The following is a 22,459-nucleotide window of genomic DNA, read 5'->3' on the forward strand; positions in this document are numbered from 1 at the left end:
CATATCGTAATCTACAGTAGGATGATTGGTTCCTTTTCAGTCTTGCTAATCTAATAGGGGAAGTGATACTTTATTATTATTATTTATTTTATTATTATTATATTTCTTTAAGTATTTGTTAAGTTGTATGACTTCATATGTTTTGGCTATTTATATTTTTTTTGTGATTTGCTGGTTATTGTCCTTTGAATTTTTTTTTTTTTTTGGAGAGTTTCTTGTGTTATTGCTTTTGAAAGAACTCTTCGGACTATTAATCTGGTATCTGGAATGTGTTAATTTTTTTACTTTGTAATTTTCCTTTAATTTATGATACTTTTTGCCTTACAGAAGTTAAAAGTTTTATCAGTTCAAATCTGTCAGTCTTTTCTTTTATTGTTATTATTTTAATTAATTTATTTTTATGGTGACATTGATTAATGAAATCAGTTTCAGCTGTACACTTTAATAGTAAGGCATGTATATGTTTACACTATGTGTTCACCTCCCATAGTTAGGTTTCTTTTTGTCACCACATATTTGACCCCCTTTGCCCCACCTACCTCCCCCCAACCCTTTCCCTGACCCCCTTCTTTTATTATTTTTGCCTGTGGTCAAATTTATCAAAGCCTTCCTGACCCTGAGATTATATAAATATTTGCTTATATTCTAGTACTTTTAAACATTAGAACCAAGTTAAAACAATGTGAAGTTACCCTGATTATATATTAGTTGTAAAGGTTAGCTTTTTAAAAGTATTAAAAGCATATCAGTAAAATTTATAACCTAGAAGTTTTGTCTTCTTGACAGTACAGAATCACTTTGGATACTTAATAATCACGGCAGGTAACTTGCAAATTTCCGGATTCAAATTACTCCAATATTTTAATCTTTAACTATTTTTTAACTATTTTTCAAATATAGTTAATTGAGAATTTGCTCTATATGGCCTGTTCAAATCAAATTAATAGATTATCTGTAATTCTTAATATTACCTACATTGGAAATAATAAGTTTATCTATGTTGGTTTTAGATTTCTTTTGAATGTTTTGTATTTTCATTTAGAAAAGAAATCTACTTACCTTATCTACTACAGCTTAAAACGTGGTTGCTTAAATACAAGTTGGGGAGTGGAGAATCTGGTAGCATTTTCCCCTTTTATTATTTCAAGGTGTTCATCAGTGGCACTAAATCAGAATGCAAAAATGTGCTTGAGACCATTCTGAAGAACAGAAGGCTCTGCTCTCTCTTGTCTCCTTTCTTCACTCCCAATGCTGCTCCCACAGAGTTCATACAACTGTATGAGAAAGTGGTGAAGTTCCTGAGTGAGGACAACAGTGACATGATTTTCATGCTGCTAACCAAGGTGAGATGTGACAATCCTGACGTTACCACTGAAACGTAGACACCGTTGTTTCCCACTCTATAGGAATGAAAGGCGCTTTGGAGTTTTGTTTCCACGTAGACCATAGGGTCACAGGCCCTTCTCATATTTTGCATTATCTTTTACGCAGCCCGAACCCACAGTTTTATCTCATGGAGGCGTCAGTTGTGCTGTGTGGGGCAGTCTTATTCCACCATAAAAAGGACCTAGCTTCCAAGACCTCTAAAACTCAGTACGGTTTTTAATTATTCATAGTAATAATTTAATACATTCTTCTTTTGAATTTATCCTGAATTTATGCCTAAATTGTGTTTGTTAAATGAGTTGTGCTATGTCTAAGTCTCTCCTATTTGGAAAAAGCCACATCTAAGCAAATTGCCTTTGTCCTCATTCCAAGTAGAATGTTAACCCAGACCAAGGCCATGGATTTACTTCACCAGGTGAGAATTTGAGAGCCTTAGCTATTTTGCCTTCAATTGTATTTCTGTGACATTTATGAGTCATAAAACCTGGTAATTTTTGGGGCCCTAGAGACTGACCTCAGTCTGTAATGGGGGAAGAACACGTCTCATAGTTTGGGATTCTGAAAGGTGATATCAGCACTCTGAGCTAGGTGACTGGCGCAGACACAGAAACGTCTGTTAGATAGAGACAGTTCTGCTTGTTTGCGGCATTGCGACCAGTGAAAGAGAACCACAAAGTTCGGATCCTCGCTTGTAGTGAAAACTTACCAAAGGATTTTTAAATTACGAAAAAGCACACAGGGCTGAGAAAACCCTGCACATGCAGTCTGAGAGTGAAGTAGAGATGGAGGCATAATGGCACCCATCAATTCTTGAACTGCCGAGATTCTTTTAGGTACTCGTTTATAAACTTTAGTTTAAATCTTTAAGAATGGCTATGGCTAGGTAATCATTGACTTTTAAACTAAATTCGCACAGACTTTGCTCTACTTCAGTTAATTTTCTAGTGTCAATAAAACTGCTTTTTGTTTCTTTTTCTTTCTAGTTCGATCTTAAGCAATGGTTAAACGCCACTAAACCTCCTCTGTCTGATCGTACCAGGCTTCTGGAGTCCATTCATTTGGCACTTACTGCCTGGGGCCTCGAACCAGAGGAAGATATTTTGATGCCATTTAATATTTTCTGTAAGCACTGGACTTATCTTCTTCTCTACCAGTTCCCTGACCAGTACAGTGACATTCTCAGGCTGCTGATGCAAAGTAAGTGTCTTTTAATTTTGACTAATTAGATCACAATGAATTTTAATATTACATTTACCATTTCTACAGATGTCATCCAAAAATGTAAAAATAATACAAGTGTGCAATAGTTTAGATTTTTACCTGAAGTACTCAATGAGCAATCCCTAAAGGGATGCTGCCTGTAAAAATGGTCATTTATCGTCTTAAATGTTAGAATGGGCTGTAATTGGGCAAGGCGGCACTTAGTCTTTGGTGCTGGAGTCCACAGTTATGCACCCTTCTCTACCTTGGCTTTGCAGCTGTCTGGGATGCGTTGGGGTGGAAGTGGGCCTGCTCACTCTGTCCACTATGGATTTGGTAAGAGAAGGAGGTTGCTTTTTATGTGCCAGTTGGTTTCTCTATAGTTGTCAATAGTGGATAAATTTTCCCCTCCCCCCAATTTTTTGCAAATGGATTTTATCCCTATCTGATGATAGACTGTATTTATATTTGCAAAGGGAAAGAGCAGCATTAAATTTTCCACATTCCCACCCTTTCTGTTCCCTTCCTATAATTTTCCATCGGAGTGTTAGAGATTAGAGGAGAAATAAAGGATGTGGGCTTTTTTATTTTTGTAATTTCATGAGACGGTGGTTTTATTGACATTTGAAAAATGAGATAGTATTTTCTTTTTCATGCAGACTTCATACAATTCATAGATATAATGGAAAACTAACTTTTGCTTTATGCTAAATCTTTGTGTTACTTCATAGAAATTATTTAATGAATAAGTTAATGACCCTTATGTATTGGACTACCTGAACAATACAAAAATGTATGGTCTCATTTTCAGAGCACTTCAAACTTTCATTGTTTCCCACAGAGAAAAGTTGCAGGGTAGGCAGAAAATGGTGATAAGGAAATGTATTTGTACATTTTTTGATGCATATTTGCATGGCTAATTTCCTAAATTTTCTAAATTTGATCAAGTAGTTTTTTTCCTGAAAATTTTTAAAGATATTGTAAACTGTTTATGTAGATAAATGTTGACTTGCATGTAGCAGGAAATTTATACTTCTCAGGAAAAGTAATTCAGTTAAAGACTTAAGAATGTAACAGTGCCACCTCTGTCGGAGCTTGTGACCTCCAGCCTCCTGGTTTCCCTTCTCTCCCTGGCCACCATGTCGGAGTTCCCATGGTCCTCTCCTTTACTCGTCTGCTCTCTTCATTCGCCCTACCTGAGCCTGTTGCCATCTTCTAGGTGTGCATGACTCCCACACCTGCAGCTTGATTCTAGGCCTCTGCCCTAAGCTTCAGACCACAGTAGCAGTTAGACACAGACCCTTTCCTGTTTCCTAGACATCTCATATGCAGTATAGTGCAGCTGACCATTTTTCCCCTCAGACCTGCTCCTGTGAGCATCGGTTATCCTATCTGATCCTCATGCCACTTCTGGGTGGAAAGAACCTGAGATGTTAATTCTTGTCCTCTGAGATGTGAGGTTTGTAAGTAGTGGAGTGCTGGCTGGTAGTGTCTACTTTTATGGTTTGCCCTGCGCTGCTTTAGGTTTTTCCTATTGCAAGCGTAGAGTTTTAGGATAAGCATAAGACTTCTTCTGAAGAGAGCCTACATGCTGCTGTAGCATCTTCAGCTAGTCTTCCTTGTCCTGTCGTCATTGTTTCTTGCACATTTTCCAGCCAGAAAAATGGCATCTTACCATTCCCCAGTAAAGGTTTGGGGGGGGGTGAGATTTCTCTCTAGATTCCAGCTCAAACAGCTCTGGCTGTGTTCACTCCAAGCAGAGTTAACAGGAACAAGGAAGGTCAAGTGCTCAGGTGGATAGTTCTCTTAATAGGTTCTCTTTGCCTTGGTTTCTTTACCACAGGTCTTTATAAATTTGTTTTGGATTTTTATTTAATATTTATTCCTTTGTAAATACATGTGTTCTCTGATTCAAGTTGAAGAATTTAGTTTGTGAAAGATGCTGACTTGCTGTCCTCTGTCCCTGCCCTGTTAGGCTCTGCTGAGCAGCTGCTGAGCCCTGAGTGTTGGAAAGCCACTCTGAGAGCCCTGGGCTGCTGTGCCCCAAACTGCCAGCAGGGGGCAGCTTCTGCAGAGAGCGCGGTGCTTCAAAGCTCTCCAGATGTTCTCTTGTCAGACAAGCAGGTGAGTAGCTTTTGATGTCTCACATTTTTGTGCATTTGTTTTCCATTTCCTTTGCTATTTAAATAATTAGAACCCATTGAAAATTTATATCTAAAAAGCTGGGTTTTTGTGTGCACTATCTTTAAGAGCCCTGTTTTTGCTTCTCCTCCATTGAATCACCTTTCTCTCCCACCTCATTCTGAGTCTAGTCCATCTGTTTGAGAGCAGCCTGGTCCTACCCCCTCCCCACCTTAACCTACCTGCACCTGCTTCTTAACCTTACACCACTGACTCCTTCAGTCAGGGTTTCTTGCAGTGTCACACAGAGCTCTCAGTTTCATCAATTTTATATGACATATGTCTGCATGAAAATTTATTTGAAAGAATGGTTCCTCTGCATTAGAAGAAAAGATTGAAGTCTGCTGTCTTACTTTTCACCTGCTGCATACCTTTGCAACTCAAAGCCAAAGCCCTCCTTTGCAATCTACAGTAACATCCTACAGAAAGTAGACATTCAGGAAGCATTTGTTAACCAGTCATTCTCTTCCAGGTAATGGAGACAATACAGTGGCTCTCAAACTTTTTTTATAAGCTTCGGTTATCCACGTTGGACTTTAAAAGTTTTGGTTTATTCTCAAAATGGAGTCCTTACATGGATGATATGAAGACATTCATGGGCTATCTTGTCAAAAGGCTGCTTGACTCAGAAATGGCCTGCTTGGCCCAAGACTCATCTGCCAGCAGCAAAACAGGTAACATGCCTTGAGTGCAACCTTCCATTAGAAGAGACTTGAATAGACACATTAAGATTTAAATCTTTGTGATGAAACTGTATATCTGAGTGTCAAGCAAAGGAAATGGGAAATGTATGGCATAGGTGTGAACCCATATATGTGTCATACCGATGTTCCTTTAGACAGTGGATGCTTCTTGCTTCAGCTTGTCTCTGCCCCTCCTTTGTAGGGCGGGGTACAGAGAGATAGGTTTCAATCTTCAGCTCTTTCTTTGTTTTATGCCACTAAGGAAAGGGTCTTGAATATTTAAACATTTATCTTTAAAAAATGTACTTATATAACTATCCATGACATTTTGTAATAAAAAATTTTCAATTCAGGAAATGCCATTGTACTAAATGAAAACCACAAACATACTTACATTAAACATGTTGTTTTTATATCAAAGTAATTTGTGAGTATACAGGTATATAGTGTTATCTATATGTATTCTATATAATGTTACCGGTGATATTTACAAAGGATACACTTGTTTATTGTCTTTAAAATTTTTGCTTTATTTTAGTGCTGAGATCTCTGCATTCAGTAATCATCCAGCTCTTTAAGCCATGGATCCTGGTTTTAGAGGACAATGAAAGGTAAATCATTTTTCAGATAATCAAATTTTTTTGAAAATTTTAGACTTAAAAGTCCCGATAGATTTTGGTACAAGAGATGCATTCACAGATTTAATTTTTTTAAGTGTAGGGCCGTATTTAAATTTAGAAAATGTTTCTTTGTGAAAAAAACTTAAGGTGTTTTCTGTTTGTGGAATTGTTAGTCTGGTTGATCAGAGCTATTGTTACTAATTTTGAAGCAAAACTGGACACTCATTTCCAGTTTTCTACAATAAAAAAGTCAAATGAGTTTTGGTACTCGATTTCAGAGAAACGGTTGCTGCTCTCTTTAGTTAGGTTTGGATACTATAACACTAAACATGAGACTAACTTGATCGTGTCCAGTATCTCAGTTAGTTTTTGGAACTAAGTTGGCTTCCAGATTAGTAGGTGGGAATTACCTTTGTAACATGAACTCTACAGTTAAATGAAAGCATTATCTCATGAGCATTTAAGTTCTGGATCTTTGCTTTTGTTAGAGGGCTATTCGTAAACAATCTGCAAGCTTCAGGATTTTGTAATGACTATTTGACTGCTGACCGTAATACAGGCTGCCTGTTTATTTCCAGAAAGAATTAATGGAATTTATTTTGATATTGAACTTTCTGGACCAGGTTCAGAAACTGAAATTTTAATATAAAGAGTCTCTTTCTTTGCTTATTTCTCATCCATTTATTTTTTGGCATCTTTTTGTTACATGAAATTTTCTTCCTTTCCTCCCTTCCTCCCTCTGTCCATCCCTCCCTCCTTCCCTGTTTCCTTCCTTCCCTTCCTCCCTTCCCCTCCTCCCTTCCCTTCTCTTTTCTTCTTTTTCCTTCTCTTTCTTTCTCTCCTTCCATTCTTACCGTTGAAGCTACCTAGCAGTATATTTCTAAGGCATTTGAAATGTAATCAAGATGCACAAGGGATGGGTTCAAGGGTATAAACTGATGTTAATTTAGGTTACACACCTATGAAATCTAATTGTGTTGGAACAAAGGTTGGGAAGGAAAGTAAATAAAACTACATGGTTGATACTACGAGCTGTAATTCACATCCAGAATTTCCAGGCTTCGAAGTGGTCTAAATGTATCTTAGGGCTACATAACACAGGGTTTTCTATGACTCTAGCAAGCCCTAAACTCTAGGACCTAGAGTAATTTAATCATGGCCTTTCATTTCTAAGTGCTTTTTCATTTATTTAAAGCAGCCAACGATATTACCCCTGGCTGGAGAGCGATGCTGTAGTGGCCTCAAGCATTGTGCAGTTGTTCACTGATTGCATTGACTCATTGCACGAGAGTTTTAAAGGTAGGAAGATGCTATGTCTCTGGTTGGTTTTCACTTTTTCCCTGAGTCATTCAGGTACTCTTTTGCCTCTGCTTTCCTACTTTATTTAGTTTAATTTTAGTTGGCAGGCAGTCATCTTTGACCAAAGAAAACTCACTCATACAATTATGTAACATAAAGCTCATAAACCTCTTATCTTGTTGGTGAGGTAGCTCGGAGTTCCATCAGTTATGGAAAATACACAGCCTTTCTCTTTCAAATATTGTCTGTCCCCCATATTGAACCACATTCTGTCTTCCTTGACTCTGACTTTTTTTTCATATTTTCTATCTTTTTGTGCTTTATTTTCTTGAAAATATTTAAACACGCTTACTTTCTTTTATGATCTATATGCAATAATTCCATTCTCTGACATTTCCATTGGAGAGTGACTTTTGTGCTCTTGGAGATTTCTTCAGACCCTTATTCTTAGAGGCTTGATTCCTGTGTATTTTATAATTTTGTATTCTGAGCCCATATTTAGAGAAATGTTATCTAGGGAAATTCCATAAAGACTAGAATGAGGGTGTGTGCCTCCAGAGAAAACCTGCATTTGTTGTTGCCAGTTAGAACTTTGTAATTTCTTGGTTTGGAGTTTCTCACACCACACACATATGAAATGGAAGTCCACACTCAACTTGCAGGCAGGCCTCAATGATCACTGTAAACTTTTTCCCTCCTCAACCCCAGGTCTGTGCTGAGGTAGAGAAAGTTTCTTTTCCCCACTAATCTGCCCTTTCAGTGAGGGTGTGGTCCTTAGAGGAGCTTATCTTCTGTCGCCTGTGCTGTTCCAGAGGAGCAACAGCAGGCAAGGAAAGCCTTCAGACCCCAGTGCGGGTGTGACACCTGTGAAAGGGGGGTGGGAAGGAGGAGCCTCAGCCGCGGTACAGCTCTGAGAAAGTATTGGCCAGCACAGTAGGGAGTTTGAGTATGAAGATTTACTAAGGAGCCTCATGTTCGGCAGGAGTGGACAGACCTATGCTCGGTTGTTGGCTGAAGGCTGCCTGGGAGGAGCGTGCCCTTGACTTAGGTGCTGCAGTAGATCGTGTAGGTGCCACGGCTGGATCAGGAAGTTCTGTTGAAAGGGAGAACTGAGTGGTACACCTTCATGGCTGCCATGTGTTTATGTGGGACTTAGTCATAGAGTTAACAGTATGCCATCCAATATTTATATATATAAATGCATATACACACAGTTGATTAATTTTTTTAGAGCCATTTTAGACAAAATTGAGCAGAAAATACAGAGTTCATATAACCTGTCCCCTTCTCCATGCATAGTCCCCCCACTATCCACACCCCCACCAGAGTGGTATATTTGTTAGTCGATGAATCTGCATTGATACATTATTAGTACCATTGTCTCAGTGTCTATTTGATAAATATTGGTGCAATGAGTAATACATGAAATCCTAATAATACTCTCTCTTTTTTTTTGAAAGGCAGATTCTACTAGCTGCTTTTTACTATCTAAAATATATTTATTAGTGAGAAAAATATTGGACTATCAAATTATAGTGACATAGGGTATATATTTAATTTCTTAGTCAAAGGGGCAAACATTCTCACAGGTTCTCGCCTGTGTATATAAAATAAGAAGGTGGCTTAGGAACAGGAGGGTACACGGATAACATCAGGAATTGGTAGCTAAGATCAGAGAGAGGAAGCAGAAGAACTATGCAAAACAGCATGAAGAAGTATTAAAGTGTAGCCTTTTAGTGAGATCATTGATCCACTCTCTCCTTTTATTGATGAAAAAATGAGGACCTGAAAAAAAAGGAACTTATCTGAGGTCACAGAACTTTTTTGTGTCTGGCTGGAACTGGAAGCTCAGTCTCATTCTAAGAGGTTACTCCTAGACATCTTCTACCTATCCATCCTTAACCTAAACAGAACTGTCTTTTATCTACATATAAACAAATACCGCCCTTCACCCCTGTTTCAAAAGATTGTTAAAAACACACATTAAATGTTTTCTGCTGTAGAATAGAGTAAAGACTGGGAATTGAGGGCACAGCAATGTTAGAAATGATAAATCGACTGGCACCATGTGTTGATGCTCACTGGCCATTTTTGAAAAGTGAATGTTGAGAAACACCATCAGGTTTCTGTTTCCGTGTGTGGTTCTCTCTTCTTTGACTATGCTCCTCCCTTCCTTTGCATAGAACCTGAAAGGCTGAAACCATTTCAGACTAAATGCCCTTTACATTGACATTAGTTTTTGAGGCACTAAAGCCATTGCTTCTTGTGAGAACAATACTGAGTGATCCAAGTTGCAGACAGAAGGGATGCCTAGAACTGGTCGGGGTCGTAGAAGTGTAATTTGAGTTAAAAAGCCACCTATTTAGAAGTTTGGAAGGAAAACTAATCGTCCCAACTATCTCCCACACACCAGCTACTCATTCCAGTTACCCAGGTAAGTAAGAACCATTCTTTATTATTAATCTGCCATCAGTTCTCTACCCTGCCCCCAGCATGTGAAAATCTTTGAAACTGTATAATTATTGAGAACCTTAGGTTTTAGACTTTTCATTCAAATTTGTGTTTTGTTATTTATTATTATTATTTTTTTTAAAGGTTAACCAAAAGGTCTTGAACTGTATTTGCTTTTTCAATTTTAGATAAGCTGTTGCCAGGTGATGAAGGTGCCCTTCGCTTACACCTGATGCATTACTGTGAAGCATGCACAGCACCCAAAATGCCAGAGTTCATTCTGTACGCTTTTCATAGTGCCTACCAGAAACTCCCGTGGAGGGACCTGTACCCCGACCAGATGCTCATGGAGGCCTTCTTTAAAGTAAGTCTCATTCCCCACAGCCTGGAGAGATTGGGCTGCTAGGGAGCAGCCTGTGCTCTGTTCACTGTGGGTTTTAGACACAGTTGCCGTGAGTGCCCAAGCAGATTGTGCCACATTCTGTGTGGTCCAAGTGGTGTCTGTGTAAAGTGGCAAGACCACTTGAAAACCCAGAGAAAGACTCTGTCTATAAGAGCAGTCATTCTCTAGACTTTAGTAATATTGTCGTGTGAATACGTAGTTTAATGACTTTGTCACGTGCTGCTTGGTGTTTCTGTGTATGCATGTTTTTCTTGGATAGTATCATCAGAACTACTTACTGTTAAATGTTCTATTAAAGGAAAATGTAAATTGGTACTCAAGCCATTCGTTTCTTTAAGCAGTTATGCAAGGGAGTAATTGGGTTGCAGAAGATATAAGTGCATTTATAAGGGATAACTCTGACATTGCTTACATACTTTATAACACATTTGCCATAGCTCCCCAATCTCCAGTCCCTAATAATTTTAAAATTGGATTTAATTAAATACATAGTTATCAAAAATTATAAAGACTAATGATCTGGAGATATTTTTACAACATAACATAATGTTACATTACACTAAAAAGGCAGTTTAAAAGTCTATACACTAATACAGTGGGTCTCAAAGTATGGTTCCAGGACCAGCAGCATCAGTACCACCTGGGAGCTTATTAGAAATGCACCCACCCCGGTTGTAGGAAATGAAGAATTCTAGAGGTCGTGCCCTACACTCTTTGTTTTAGTAGGTCCTTCTGATGGTTCTGCACACTTAGCTTTGGGAACTACTGACTAGCAGATCTCAACCTTTGTCCTCTCCCGGTACATCTGAGGACTGTGATGTGCTCCTTTCACCAGTGACTGATTGTGGCAGGGATTTGCCACCCTGGTTGGAGATAAGGAAGCTCATTCCTGCTAAGAATGAATAGAATAAGCAATGCACTCCAAACAAGCTGGAAAATGTTACACATACACTCAGTGTGGAAAGAAAGATATTACGAATATTAAGTCTAAATCTCTGGGGGCTAGGATTATGGATGACTTTTGTAATCTGGGAAAAAAGTGTTATTTAAAAAATATAATTTAGTAAACATTGATTTATACACATTTTCGAGATAACATAAGTAGCTTAAAGCAAAACATTGGTTTTAATTTGTTTCTTTTTAGGTGGAACGAGGAAGCCCCAAGAGCTGCTTCTTATTTTTGGGGTCTGTCCTCTGTGAAGTCAATTGGGTCAGTGTGCTTTCTGATGCCTGGAGTCCCAGTCCCCACCCAGAGACCCGGAGCATGGTCGTCTGCCTCCTTTTCATGATGATTTTATTGGCAAAGGAACATCAGTTGGTAGACCAAACAGTAAGTTTGGAGAGCCTGTAGTAAAACTTGGCAAGGCCCCCTAGATCCTCACTTTCTGTGAGATTGTCATTTGTTAGTTATTTCCCCGGTGCATCTTATCAGTGTGAATATGTGCTTGGTATACGGGATGTGCCCTTAACAAGATGCCTGATTTTCTTGGATAGTTCATAATCTAATTGTAGATTATGAAGGGAACTACACTGAGTCAGTATATAAAAAATCAATTTTATTTTACATCTCATTAATTGCGAGTTCTAACACCAGCTCAGAGAGTTCCTTTGAAAATTGGGTTGTGAATACTTACAAATCTTAATGTGCTTTTGCCAAGACTTTGGTTATTACTTTTACTAGTACTCCTAACTTGAGATGGTATTTATTTGACATCTTAACTGTTCTATGCTTATCATAGGCCATCTTGGTGGTCACTTCTTAGACTAATTTCTAGACATATATTTCTAGAAAAATGGGATCTCTGGAACTAAAGGAATATGTGTTTCAATTTTAGGATTCGCCTCTACTAAGTCTCCTTGGACAGGCAAGCTCACTTTCATGGCATCTTGTGGATATTGTGTCGTATCAGAGTGTGCTAAGTTATTTCAGCAGCCATTATCAACCATCCATCCTCCTGGCAAAGGAATCTTCTGCTGGATTAATCGTGAAGCTCCTGAAAGTGACTGCAGGCCTTTCTGTTCCTACTGACAGCCAGAAACATCTTGTAAGTTGAGTGGGTGCTTTCAAAGGCAGAGAGTGTTCTTCAGGACTGGTAATAGCTTAAGTGCTACTGAGGACAGTCTTGAACCCTGTGATAGCTCATCAGAGGAAGTGGGAGGATATCTATCGTGTGTACTCATATTTTGGCCTCTCAGATCTTTTAGTTTTATTTATCTCTGGTAAGCATTTATTTACTTGCAGTGTCACATGCTAACGAGACCAGAAGGATTATGGGCTGGCAGTGGGCTGTTTGTCTAAGTGATCTGAATGTCATTGGCAGCAGAATGACTAGGAAGTTGTGAGCATGAGTTCGAGGTCTGACAAACTCAGTTCCCCATCTCACTGCCATTACGACCTTGGTTTTCTCATCTGAATTGGAAATAATACCTTGCCTCAAAGTGGTGCTGTAAGGATTAAATTAGATAGTTTGGGGAAAGTTTCTGGTGAGTAATTGGCGTGTAGTTAATGTCATTAATGCAGTGAAAAGGAAGAGTGTTCTCCTGGAACTTCCTGCTCTGTCCTCTCCACTCCCTGCCAAAGCAGTCAATGGCGTGCCTCGCTCCCAGCGAACACTCCGTTAACACTGCTTGCATGGATTTGTTTGAATGATCTTTTCTTTTTAATTGTCAGGATGCAGTTCCAAAATGCCGAGCCTTCACTCATCAGATGGTTCAATTCCTCAGCTCCCTGGAGCAAAATGGAAAAATCACCCTAGCAGTCCTAGAACAGGAAATGTCTAAGCTCTTAGATGATATCATTGTCTTTAACCCACCCGGTAAGTGACCACCAGGGGGTCGTGTATTTATTCAGTCATCGAACTCCTGCTGTGTGTAAGGCACAATGACATCAGGAAGATGGTCAAGACACAGTCATTCCTTTTTCCAGAGAAGCAGCAATCAGAGGCATGAGTGGACCTAGGGACACTGTGTTATCTCAGCACTGAGAGGAGGCGTGAACATTTAGACCAAAGAAGGGTTGACACTCTCAGATGCTGGTGTGAGGTTAACTGGACTGAGGGCTTAGATGACTGATAACGCCACAGTATGTAACTCCACAGGCATCCTCGGTGTAAGGATGAGCTAGAAGTAAACCTGCCCCTGGGGGAGGAAAGCAAAGACATTTATCTGTTTGACCTGGATGTTGGATCAGAAGTCTATGTGGTGGGGGAAAAGATACCTCTTTTGAAAATTAGTTAGTACAAACTGACCCTCATGTGGGTTTGAAGTAAGAATTCATAATACCTAGATTGTTCCCCAAAATCCCTCAACCTGAGAATTGAGTTAAACTAGTCCTGAGTTGGCAATGCCACCAGATGCCTGGCAGAAGACAACTACAGATCCTTTTTGGAGAAACTCCTCTTCAGCTCAGTCTTCAGAGTTCCAAGGAATATGAACTCACAGTTAAAAAAAAAAAAAAGTCCTGAAATACATAAGGAAACAAGGAACCACGAACAAGTCAGCAGAGTCAGACATATAAAGACTTAAGATATTGGCATAATATGACTGCAGTAAAGAAAAAATAATTATATGACTGCAGTAAAGAAAAAATAACATATTTGATGAAATAAAAGAGATTTGAAAATATCAGTAAGGAATAAACTATTATAGAGATATGCTGCTTGGAGAGAGAATCAGATATTCTAGAAATGAAAAAGATAAAAATTGTAATAAAAATTTAACAGCAGATTCAACCTACCTGAAGAGAAAACAGGTAAATTGGAAAATAAACCTGAAGGAAATACCCAGAATGTAGAACAGACAGAAGGAATATAAAAGTGGGGTTAAGGGGCATAGAGAACAGACTGAGACGGTCTAAACATACAGCCATCAGCTCATCAGAATTCCAGAAAGAGGAGGTTCAGATTTGGGGAGAGGCTAGCTGAGGAGATAGCAAGGTCCAGAACTTCCCAGGACTGATGAGTATAGCAATCCTTAGATTCAGTAAACACATCAAATCCGAAGCAGGAGAAATAGAAAGAAATTCACACCATCACACTGTGGTGAGACTGCTGAAGCCCCGGTGACAAAGAAAAAACCTCTACACCCATGAAGGAAAGAAAGACACATTAGCTACAGAGGAACAGCGTGTATGCTGACTGCCTACCTCTCAATAACAACACAGTGCTGTGAGGAAATGATGGAGAACCTGGAGTTGTACATGAAGGAAAACCATCTTTCAAGGATGAGGACGAAGTAAAGATATTTTCATTGAAACGGAGGGTGTTTTGTCTCAGTAGATGTCACTGGAGGAAATGCTAAAGCATGTTCTTCAGGTGGAAGTAGAGTGATCACAGTAGAAGGCATTGCAAGAAGGAATAATAAGCAGAGAAAATAGTAAAATGTAAATAAAAACTGCCTGTAAAGAACTACCATAATCATGCATTTAGGGGTTTAAAAAGTAAAAGCTAAAATTAAATTATATGACTGCAGTATATATGTTAGGAAACAGGTTGAGTTAAAAGCATTCTAAAGTTTTATTATTATTTGAGAGGTTCAAGAAATTGATTACATTTACACCTTTATGAAATGTGAATGTTAAAAAAAATCTAAGAAATTCACCAGAAGAATAGAAATAAAATGTATAATTTCTAAGCAAGAAGAGGGAGATAAAAAAGAATGGCTAAAATATGTTCAAAGATGGCAAGAAAAGAAGTGTGGAGAAGGTGGGAAAAATAACCAAAATAAGATGGTAAAATTCAAATACATTAGTAACTGTAAATGGACTAATGTTCAGGTTAAAAGATCATCAGACTAGATTAATAAATTATAAGAAGTACATCTAAATATAGGATGTAGAAAGTTTTCCATAAGGTAAGCATATCAGGTAAATATTAAAATAGAAAGCTGGCAGAGCTATATTAATATTAGACAGATCAGATTATAAGGCAGAAAGAATTTCAGAGTCAGATGATCTCTCGTGTGTTTTCCTGCCCTGAAGTTGCATGACAGAAAATAAAGAAGAAATAAGCAGACTTCCGATTAGGATGGCGGAGTCGGCAAACTGTGCTTGCCTCCTGATAGCCACATCAGAATTACAGCTAAACTACAGAACAGCCATCACTGAGAGTTTCCTGAAGGCCAGCTGAACAGAAATCCTACAGCTGGGGACATATAGAAGAGGCCACCTCAAGACTGAATATTGTATGCCAAATGTAATTGAAACATTAAAAAAATAGAAATAAGCCTTAATAGAAATAAAGTCATTGGAAAATTGATCAAAGGTTCAGTTCACCAGGAAGGAGGATATAATAATTCTTAACTTATTTGTACCTAATAACACAATAGCTAATGCATAAAGTGAAAATTGACAGAACCAGAAAGAGAAATGTCAGATTCCCTCACAGCGAGAGATTTTGACACATCTCACAGTAATTGATAGATCAAGTAGACAGAAAATCAGTAAGACTATAGGAGGTCTAAGTAGCACAGCTGGATGTAATAGGTATATGGAGAATGGTGTACCTGTTTCATATATAAGTGTGGAATGAGATAATGCACCTAAAGTTTAGCATCAGCTAAAGGCAAATAACAATAATCATGGAATGTGTAAAGAAAAAAGAAATTAGCAGGCAATGCTGGAGAAACTGTTTTACAGTTGATTATGTGATTGGGCCATGAAGGTTGAATAATAGCTGACGATGCAAGGGAGAGAAGGGTGTTCTAGAAAGATCTTAATCAGAAGAATGATGGAATCAGATCTGAATTTTAAGAAAACACTATTGACTATGTTGATGATTAATAGGAAGGGGGGAGGCTGAGATCTGTTAAGAGGCTTACTGCGGTCGGTTTTTGCTCCTCTAAGTCATATTAAAAGATAAAATTAAAATTGCTATTCAACTGAAATTCAGAGATAAATCTTTAAAGTCATTTTTTGATAATAAGTAGATCTTATAGTAACATTGAGGATTTATTTAATTCTGTGCAAGTAGGTGAATTTGGTCTGCTGGGTGTGATGAGTCAGACCTCCCTATTCCCATTGAGAAAAGTACTGAAGCCTCGGTGTGAGAAAGCCACAACTCTCTTCCATTAAAAGAAATGTACCCAACTCAAGGAGAGCTAGAAATAGTTGACAAAAATTATACCTGTTGAATAGTTTCTCCACACATTCTCAGTGAAATTGGTTTTCTCTTTTTGAATGTAAAGACGTAATGTTTTAGTAACCGATTCGTTCGCAGTTCTCTTGTAAAATGAATTTACTCTTTTTCCTGTATACTGTCCTCTTTCGACATCTTAATTTTTTAGAAAGACCCATTTATATTACCAGTCTGTCTATTTTTCTTATTTAGAAAAAAAAATAGAAGAGCTCCTATTAGGAGGCTTTCAAAATGCTTTTCCTCCTTTTATATTTTGTTTTAAACAACAGCTATTCTGTGTAAATCCCTCCGGAATCGATGGCTTTGGCAGTGGTGGGGTGGAGGCGCTGTTTCTAACTAGTTTACCGAATGACTGCTGAGATCTGTGTGTTTGGCTTTCCAAATGAGCAAAGATTGGAAGATGACAACTAATTGAGCATGTTCTGATAAATAAGTTACTCTTTTACACCAACTTGGTATATCTGTTTATTAAAGTATCGCTTGGCCACACTGCTGCAGCCAGGGAGCTTGCAGTACTTCCTACTTTGCTCTTACAAAGTACTTGTGTATCATTTCCTAGCCTTAAAAGCTAAATACCATCCGGTCTTCCTCCTGGTCCCTTGAGATCCGCCAGGATTGTAAAATCTGCCTGGAGAGCAGCTAAGATTAAAGCCCTGTTGCTCCCTTGACCGTGTTTGCATCGCCATTCCGGAGGCTTTCACGAGTGTGTGTCTGTGTCCCCCTCAGACGTAGACAGCCAGACCCGCCACATGGCCCTCAGCAGCCTCTTTATGGAAGTCCTGATGGTGGTGAACAACGCGACAGTTCCAACGGCAGAGTTCCTCCGGGGCAGCATCCGGACCTGGATCGGGCAGAACGTGCATGGGCTGATGGTGCTGCCCCTTCTGACGGCGGCCTGCCAGAGCCTGGCTTCCGTCCGCCACATGGCTGAGACGACAGAAGCCTGCATCACTGCCTACTTCCAAGAAGGTGAGAGGACAGTCATCTCATGCTCTCTGTAAATGTTGTTCTTTCGGGAAGGTATTTTGTCTTTCTCGTGAAGATCTGCAGTCAGCATGAAAACCTATGACCCAGGCGTGTTGCTACAATTGTGTTTCAAGGGAGGGAACTTCTAATTTATTTTATATTGGTTTTGCAGTATCAGACCTGCCCTTTTATGATAGGTAAATCGCGTATGTATGTCACAGGCCTTGTCATAGTTCTCAAAACAAACGCTATAAGCCAGAATCTATATAATAATGCCATACTACATTAATTTTCTCTAGTTTTTCATTTGTTAAAATGGGTTTTCATCGAAATCTTTTTATTGTTTTTTGTCATATCTTTTAAACTGTTATGAAGAGGTCCCCCTATACACACATACCCCCACCATCTCCCTTTTATTTTTCTTGTTCTCTCTCTAAACTCTCACATTCTGGAAACAACCTGTTCGTGCTCAAAAGAGCACTTCTCAATTCTGACAGGCAGATGCACGTCATAGTACCCACAGTAGGAGAGAAAAGGGTCTCAGCGAGAATGCCAGGAGGCACCTGGATTCTGCCCTTTCTTGACAAAGCACGAATCCACATGGGAGATGCTATGCATGTCACCATGTCACCCCACCCTCACTGCCCCCAAAGAATTGAGAGCCATGAGTATAAATGGTATTAAAGTTGAACCTTTTAGATGACTGGTACAGGCAGATTCTATATGTGAGTTTAATGATCATAATATGTTGAGAAAGGTGATTTATAAAAATGTAGCGCTGAATTCTGATTTCTCAGCCCTCTTTAGTGGCGAGCCAGGACACAGGCATTTAGCATAAGGGCTTTCCAGCCTAAGCTGGGAGGCATATTTCGCTTTCGTGGTTCCAGGGTCAACGCAGGCAATGTTTTCTTGACGTCAAGCTTATTAAAGCGAAGACATTTATTAGAGTAGTTAAATCATTTGAATCTGGCTTTTACCTTGCTGCCTCTTCTTGGTGTTTTTTTTTAGGCTCCCTCAATCAGCATTTAGGATGGGGCCCCATTCTGGTGTCCCTTCAAGTTCCTGAGCTCACCATGGAAGAATTTCTACAGGAGTGCCTGTCCCTTGGCAGTTACTTGACTCTTTATGTCTACTTGCTACAATGTTTAAACAGCGAACAGACACTAAGGAACGAAATGAAAGTGCTGCTCATCTTAAGCAAGTGGTTGGAACAGGTCTATCCAAAGTACGTTGGCCATCTGGCTGCTGTGTCAGACTCACTGGGTTTGGGTAACTTGGAATGTGGGGTTGAAGTAAGTGCTCATTTAAGTGCACAGAACCAAGTGACATGTAGAAACAAACAAGTTTGTAAGGCACAGTGACACTTGTTTTAGAAAGATTTCTACTTGCACGGGCTAATTTTCTGAACAGATTTTTTATTTCCTAAAATGGGCATTTTGAAGCACCGGCCTTTATGTTCCTTATCAGTTCATTAGTGGTAACAATATTTTCCTCATAGTGTTGTTAATGAGGATTAAGCGAAAGAACGTAAAGCTAGCACACAGCATTTGGCATGTAGTAAGTGTTCAATAAATGATAGCTGTTCAATAAATGACAGCAGTGTGGCCAAGCGATACTTTAATAATAATAATAAGTGATATTATTATTATTAATATAATATGAAGTTTTACATTATTGTATTAATAACTGTTACCCGTTAGCCTAAGCTTTAAGAGTGCTAAATGCCCCTTAGACTTAAAACTCAAGTGTGGACTGTCAGTTAAATGGGAATAGAAATAAACCCACTTGTAATTTTATTTTCCTCCGGGGCCTCCCCTTAGGTCTGTGCAGGAAGAGGCAAAGCTGTTTTTGTGGTGGCACCAAGTCCTGCAGCTGTCCCTGATCCAGACGGAGCAGAATGACTTGGTCTTGACAGAATCTGTCATTCGAATTCTGCTCATGCTTCAGAGCAGGCAGAGCCTGCTTGCTGAAGAGAGGCTCAGCTCTGGGATTCTGGGGGCAATCGGGTTCGGCCGGAAATCACCCCTGTCCAACAGGTAAGGAGGCATCTGTCGCTGTTCTTCTAAATGGGCCTCAGTGTCTGCACCTACTTAGGGGTTGTGACACTTTAGTAGGTTTTTGGCTTAGGGGGTAGGTTGTCCCCAAAGATTAGGGGAAAAAACAACCAATGTGTTTTATTCTTATTTTAAAACAACTTTGTTTTTATGTTCAAATAATTTTTTTAAAAGTATTATCTCTTGTCGTATTTTGATTTGTAATCTGGCCACACTACTGATTTCTTTTTGGCTTGGAGCCAGTGATGGTTTGCAAGGGTAGGTTGAAATACCCCAGTCAGCTTCTTCATTGCACGCTCTTTATCAGGGCAGTCAGATCCTGGGTGAGACTCAGTCTACTCGAACCGTGAAGTCAAGAAGAGTTAGAGTTAATTGATAAAAAGGATAAGCATTGAGAAACAAGTCTAAGTTTTCTTGCTAAAAATTCCAAGGTGTGAAAGAATTTGCCATTAGCCTCCCGTTTTCTCTCATAATATTCATTTGCATCGTGGGTTTTGTCTAAAGCCTTTACCAGCGCTGAAGAGTTTCCGTACCGTTCTAATGGCAGCATTCTTGTGGACTAGCCCATCCTGTTTATTGCAACTTCAGGAGCCACCTAATTCAAACCAGTTAACATCATGTTTCTTTGTTCATGGTAGAATTTATCAGGACTATGTGATTCTCATTTACTTAAATTGTGGTAAAATACACATAATGTAAAATATTATCATGGTAACCATTTTAAAACATACAGTTCAGTGGCATTTAGTACATTCATAATGTTGTTGCAACCATCACTAGGGTGATTTTTATTCCCCTAAAAGGAAATCCTATACCCATTAAGCAGTCATTCCCTGTTCTCCTCGCCCCCAGGTCTCTGGCAACCACTAATTGACTTTCTGACTATTTACGTCCTATTCTGAATAGTTCATAGAAACGGAATCATATGATATGTAGCCTCTTGTGTCTGGCTTCTTTCACTTAGCATAAAGTTTCAAGGCTCATCCATGTTTTAGTATGTGTCAATACTTCATTCCTTTTTACAATTGAGTAATATTCCATTGTATGGATGGATGGATATACCACATTTTGTTTATGCATTCATCAGTTGATAAGCATGTGGGTTTTTAAAATCTTCTGGCTGTCGTGAGTAGTGCTGCTGTGAAATTTGTGTACAAGTTTTTGTTAGAACACCTGCCTTCAGTTGTTCTGGGTACATACCCAGAAGCGGAATTGCTGGGTCATATCGTTTGTTACTCTATGTTTAACTTACTGAGGACCTGCCAGACTTTTTCACAGCACCTGCACCATTTTTTATATTCCCACCAGCAATATCTGAGAGTTATTATATATTTTTGTCAACACTTTCTTTCATGAGTCTCAGTTATGCTTACTTACATTGTTTGGGTGGTGATAATGGAAGAGAAGACTAAGGCTCCTTTTTGATGATATTTAAGATGTTCCTGAAGAGGCTTAAAAACAGTAGTAGGTCTGGAAATGTGTTAGTCTTGTTTTTTAATAGAAAATATGGTATTTATTTTAAAATGCTTACTTTATCATAGCCATTTACTTCTTCTGACCTCTCCCTAACACCTAAGGTTCCGAGTCGTTGCCCGAGGCATGGCTGCCTTCCTTTCAGTTCAAGTTCCTGCTGACGATCAGATCCGTTTGAAGCCTGGCTCTGAATTATTTCTCACCCCCAAAGCTCAGCAGGTCAGTAAAAACAGCTTTACAATGAAGAGGTAGAAGTTTTCCACCAGGCCCTCCCTAGGGGGTGGGAGGTGTGGCAGCTGGAATATTCACACATGACTACGTGGTGATCTGCAGTAGTACAGTGGAAAATGGGTACCGCGTATGCCTGCCTCAGCTTTTAAATCAGGTTCTGTGAAGGTGCTTGCCTAGGGCACCATGACACCATTGTAGAATAAGCAAGGCCATAGGCAAGCCAGTCTGGAATCGAATTTGGTTCTGATGAACATGACTATGCGCCGATCTGCCACATGCCAGCAGCTGGGGACTGGCGTGGAAGATGTGGCCACAGTTGAGAATGATGGAGGTTAGCTGAGCTTTAACTAAGAACCAAGGAAATAGTTCTTATTTTATGAGTCTGAAGGCTGACCACTGTTGGCTGATGTTGGAATAACCTACCATGGACAAAATGATAGCGGTGAGAAATTATAATTTGTTCTAAAAATGTGGAAGTCCACATGGTAGTGGTCCCATTCCTGTAACTATTTTTACTTATAATCAGACTGGCCAGACAAAGATGTACCAAATGTAAAACGATGGCCACATTCTTGAGTGCTTACTACACGCCAGGCGTTGTTCTAAGTTTTAACTCAATTGATGCTAATTAATTAAAGTTTTAACTCATTTAATCCTCATAACAACCTTAAAACATAGGAACTTTTATTATCTTGATTTTATGGATGAGGAAATGGAGACAGATTTGTCCCAAATCACACAGCTAGTGAGCTCTGGGGCTGGGATTCGGGATTCACTCAGCCAGTCTGGCTCTGGGCTTCACGCTCTTGCCGCCCTGCAGTACTGTCTCTGTATACATGGTGAACACTTAGACCCATAGCTCTTCTTCTTTTGCAGCTTTGTAATGTCTCAGCCAGCCACCCACAGGGTGATATCTTGGTTATTAAGAGCAAAGATCAAGTGATACAATCAGCATGTTCTTCACCAGCATCTCTATTTATAAAGTGCCTGATACTTGTTACAGATAACTAGACAACTGCTCTTTGAATCCTTATGTCGTATATGAACTGTCACAGGTAGGCAAATGAATCCCCCGAGGGCTGGTTATAAAGTCAGCACAAAGCATTTCAGACTTGAGAATGCTCCTGTGACCACCAGTCCCTGGAGGAGGGCTTTTGCTTTAACTGTGGCCTGCTGGTCTCCCACACCTTGTGTCTCTGCCTGCATTTCTTTAAACATAAAGTACCTGTCATCAGGATTTTCAGACTTGAAAAAAGTCATCTTTTTATAAAACTATTACTCTTAGGCAAATTATCACAGTAGACCATTTTGGGGGTTAAATTAAAAAAAATAAGAAAGGGGAGAGACATGGATACTATGGTTCATGAAAGTGCTTGTC

The 22,459-nt window shown here is 39.2% G+C and overlaps 1 protein-coding gene across 2 annotated transcripts in view; it reads left to right on the forward strand.

The window, feature by feature from the left end:
* Positions 1-22,459, forward strand: part of EPG5 (ectopic P-granules autophagy protein 5 homolog) — an 88,415-nt gene that overhangs the window by 63,443 nt on the left and 2,513 nt on the right. Inside the window, exons 30-43 of one of the 2 annotated variants that reach the window (XM_011361199.2) lie at positions 1,149-1,343; positions 2,370-2,583; positions 4,562-4,710; positions 5,240-5,441; positions 5,989-6,061; positions 7,266-7,369; positions 10,009-10,184; positions 11,368-11,553; positions 12,059-12,268; positions 12,895-13,039; positions 17,084-17,326; positions 18,332-18,548; positions 19,144-19,359; positions 20,955-21,069. In XM_011361199.2, coding sequence (XP_011359501.1) covers positions 1,149-1,343; positions 2,370-2,583; positions 4,562-4,710; positions 5,240-5,441; positions 5,989-6,061; positions 7,266-7,369; positions 10,009-10,184; positions 11,368-11,553; positions 12,059-12,268; positions 12,895-13,039; positions 17,084-17,326; positions 18,332-18,548; positions 19,144-19,359; positions 20,955-21,069 — 2,445 coding nt within the window. The remainder of the gene's footprint in view (positions 1-1,148; positions 1,344-2,369; positions 2,584-4,561; positions 4,711-5,239; positions 5,442-5,988; positions 6,062-7,265; positions 7,370-10,008; positions 10,185-11,367; positions 11,554-12,058; positions 12,269-12,894; positions 13,040-17,083; positions 17,327-18,331; positions 18,549-19,143; positions 19,360-20,954; positions 21,070-22,459) is intronic. The other variant, XM_023531400.1, reaches the window with a different exon arrangement.

Source organism: Pteropus vampyrus, unplaced genomic scaffold (genome assembly GCF_000151845.1).
Source record: "Pteropus vampyrus isolate Shadow unplaced genomic scaffold, Pvam_2.0 Scaffold3, whole genome shotgun sequence".
NCBI classification, from domain to species: domain Eukaryota; kingdom Metazoa; phylum Chordata; class Mammalia; order Chiroptera; family Pteropodidae; genus Pteropus; species Pteropus vampyrus.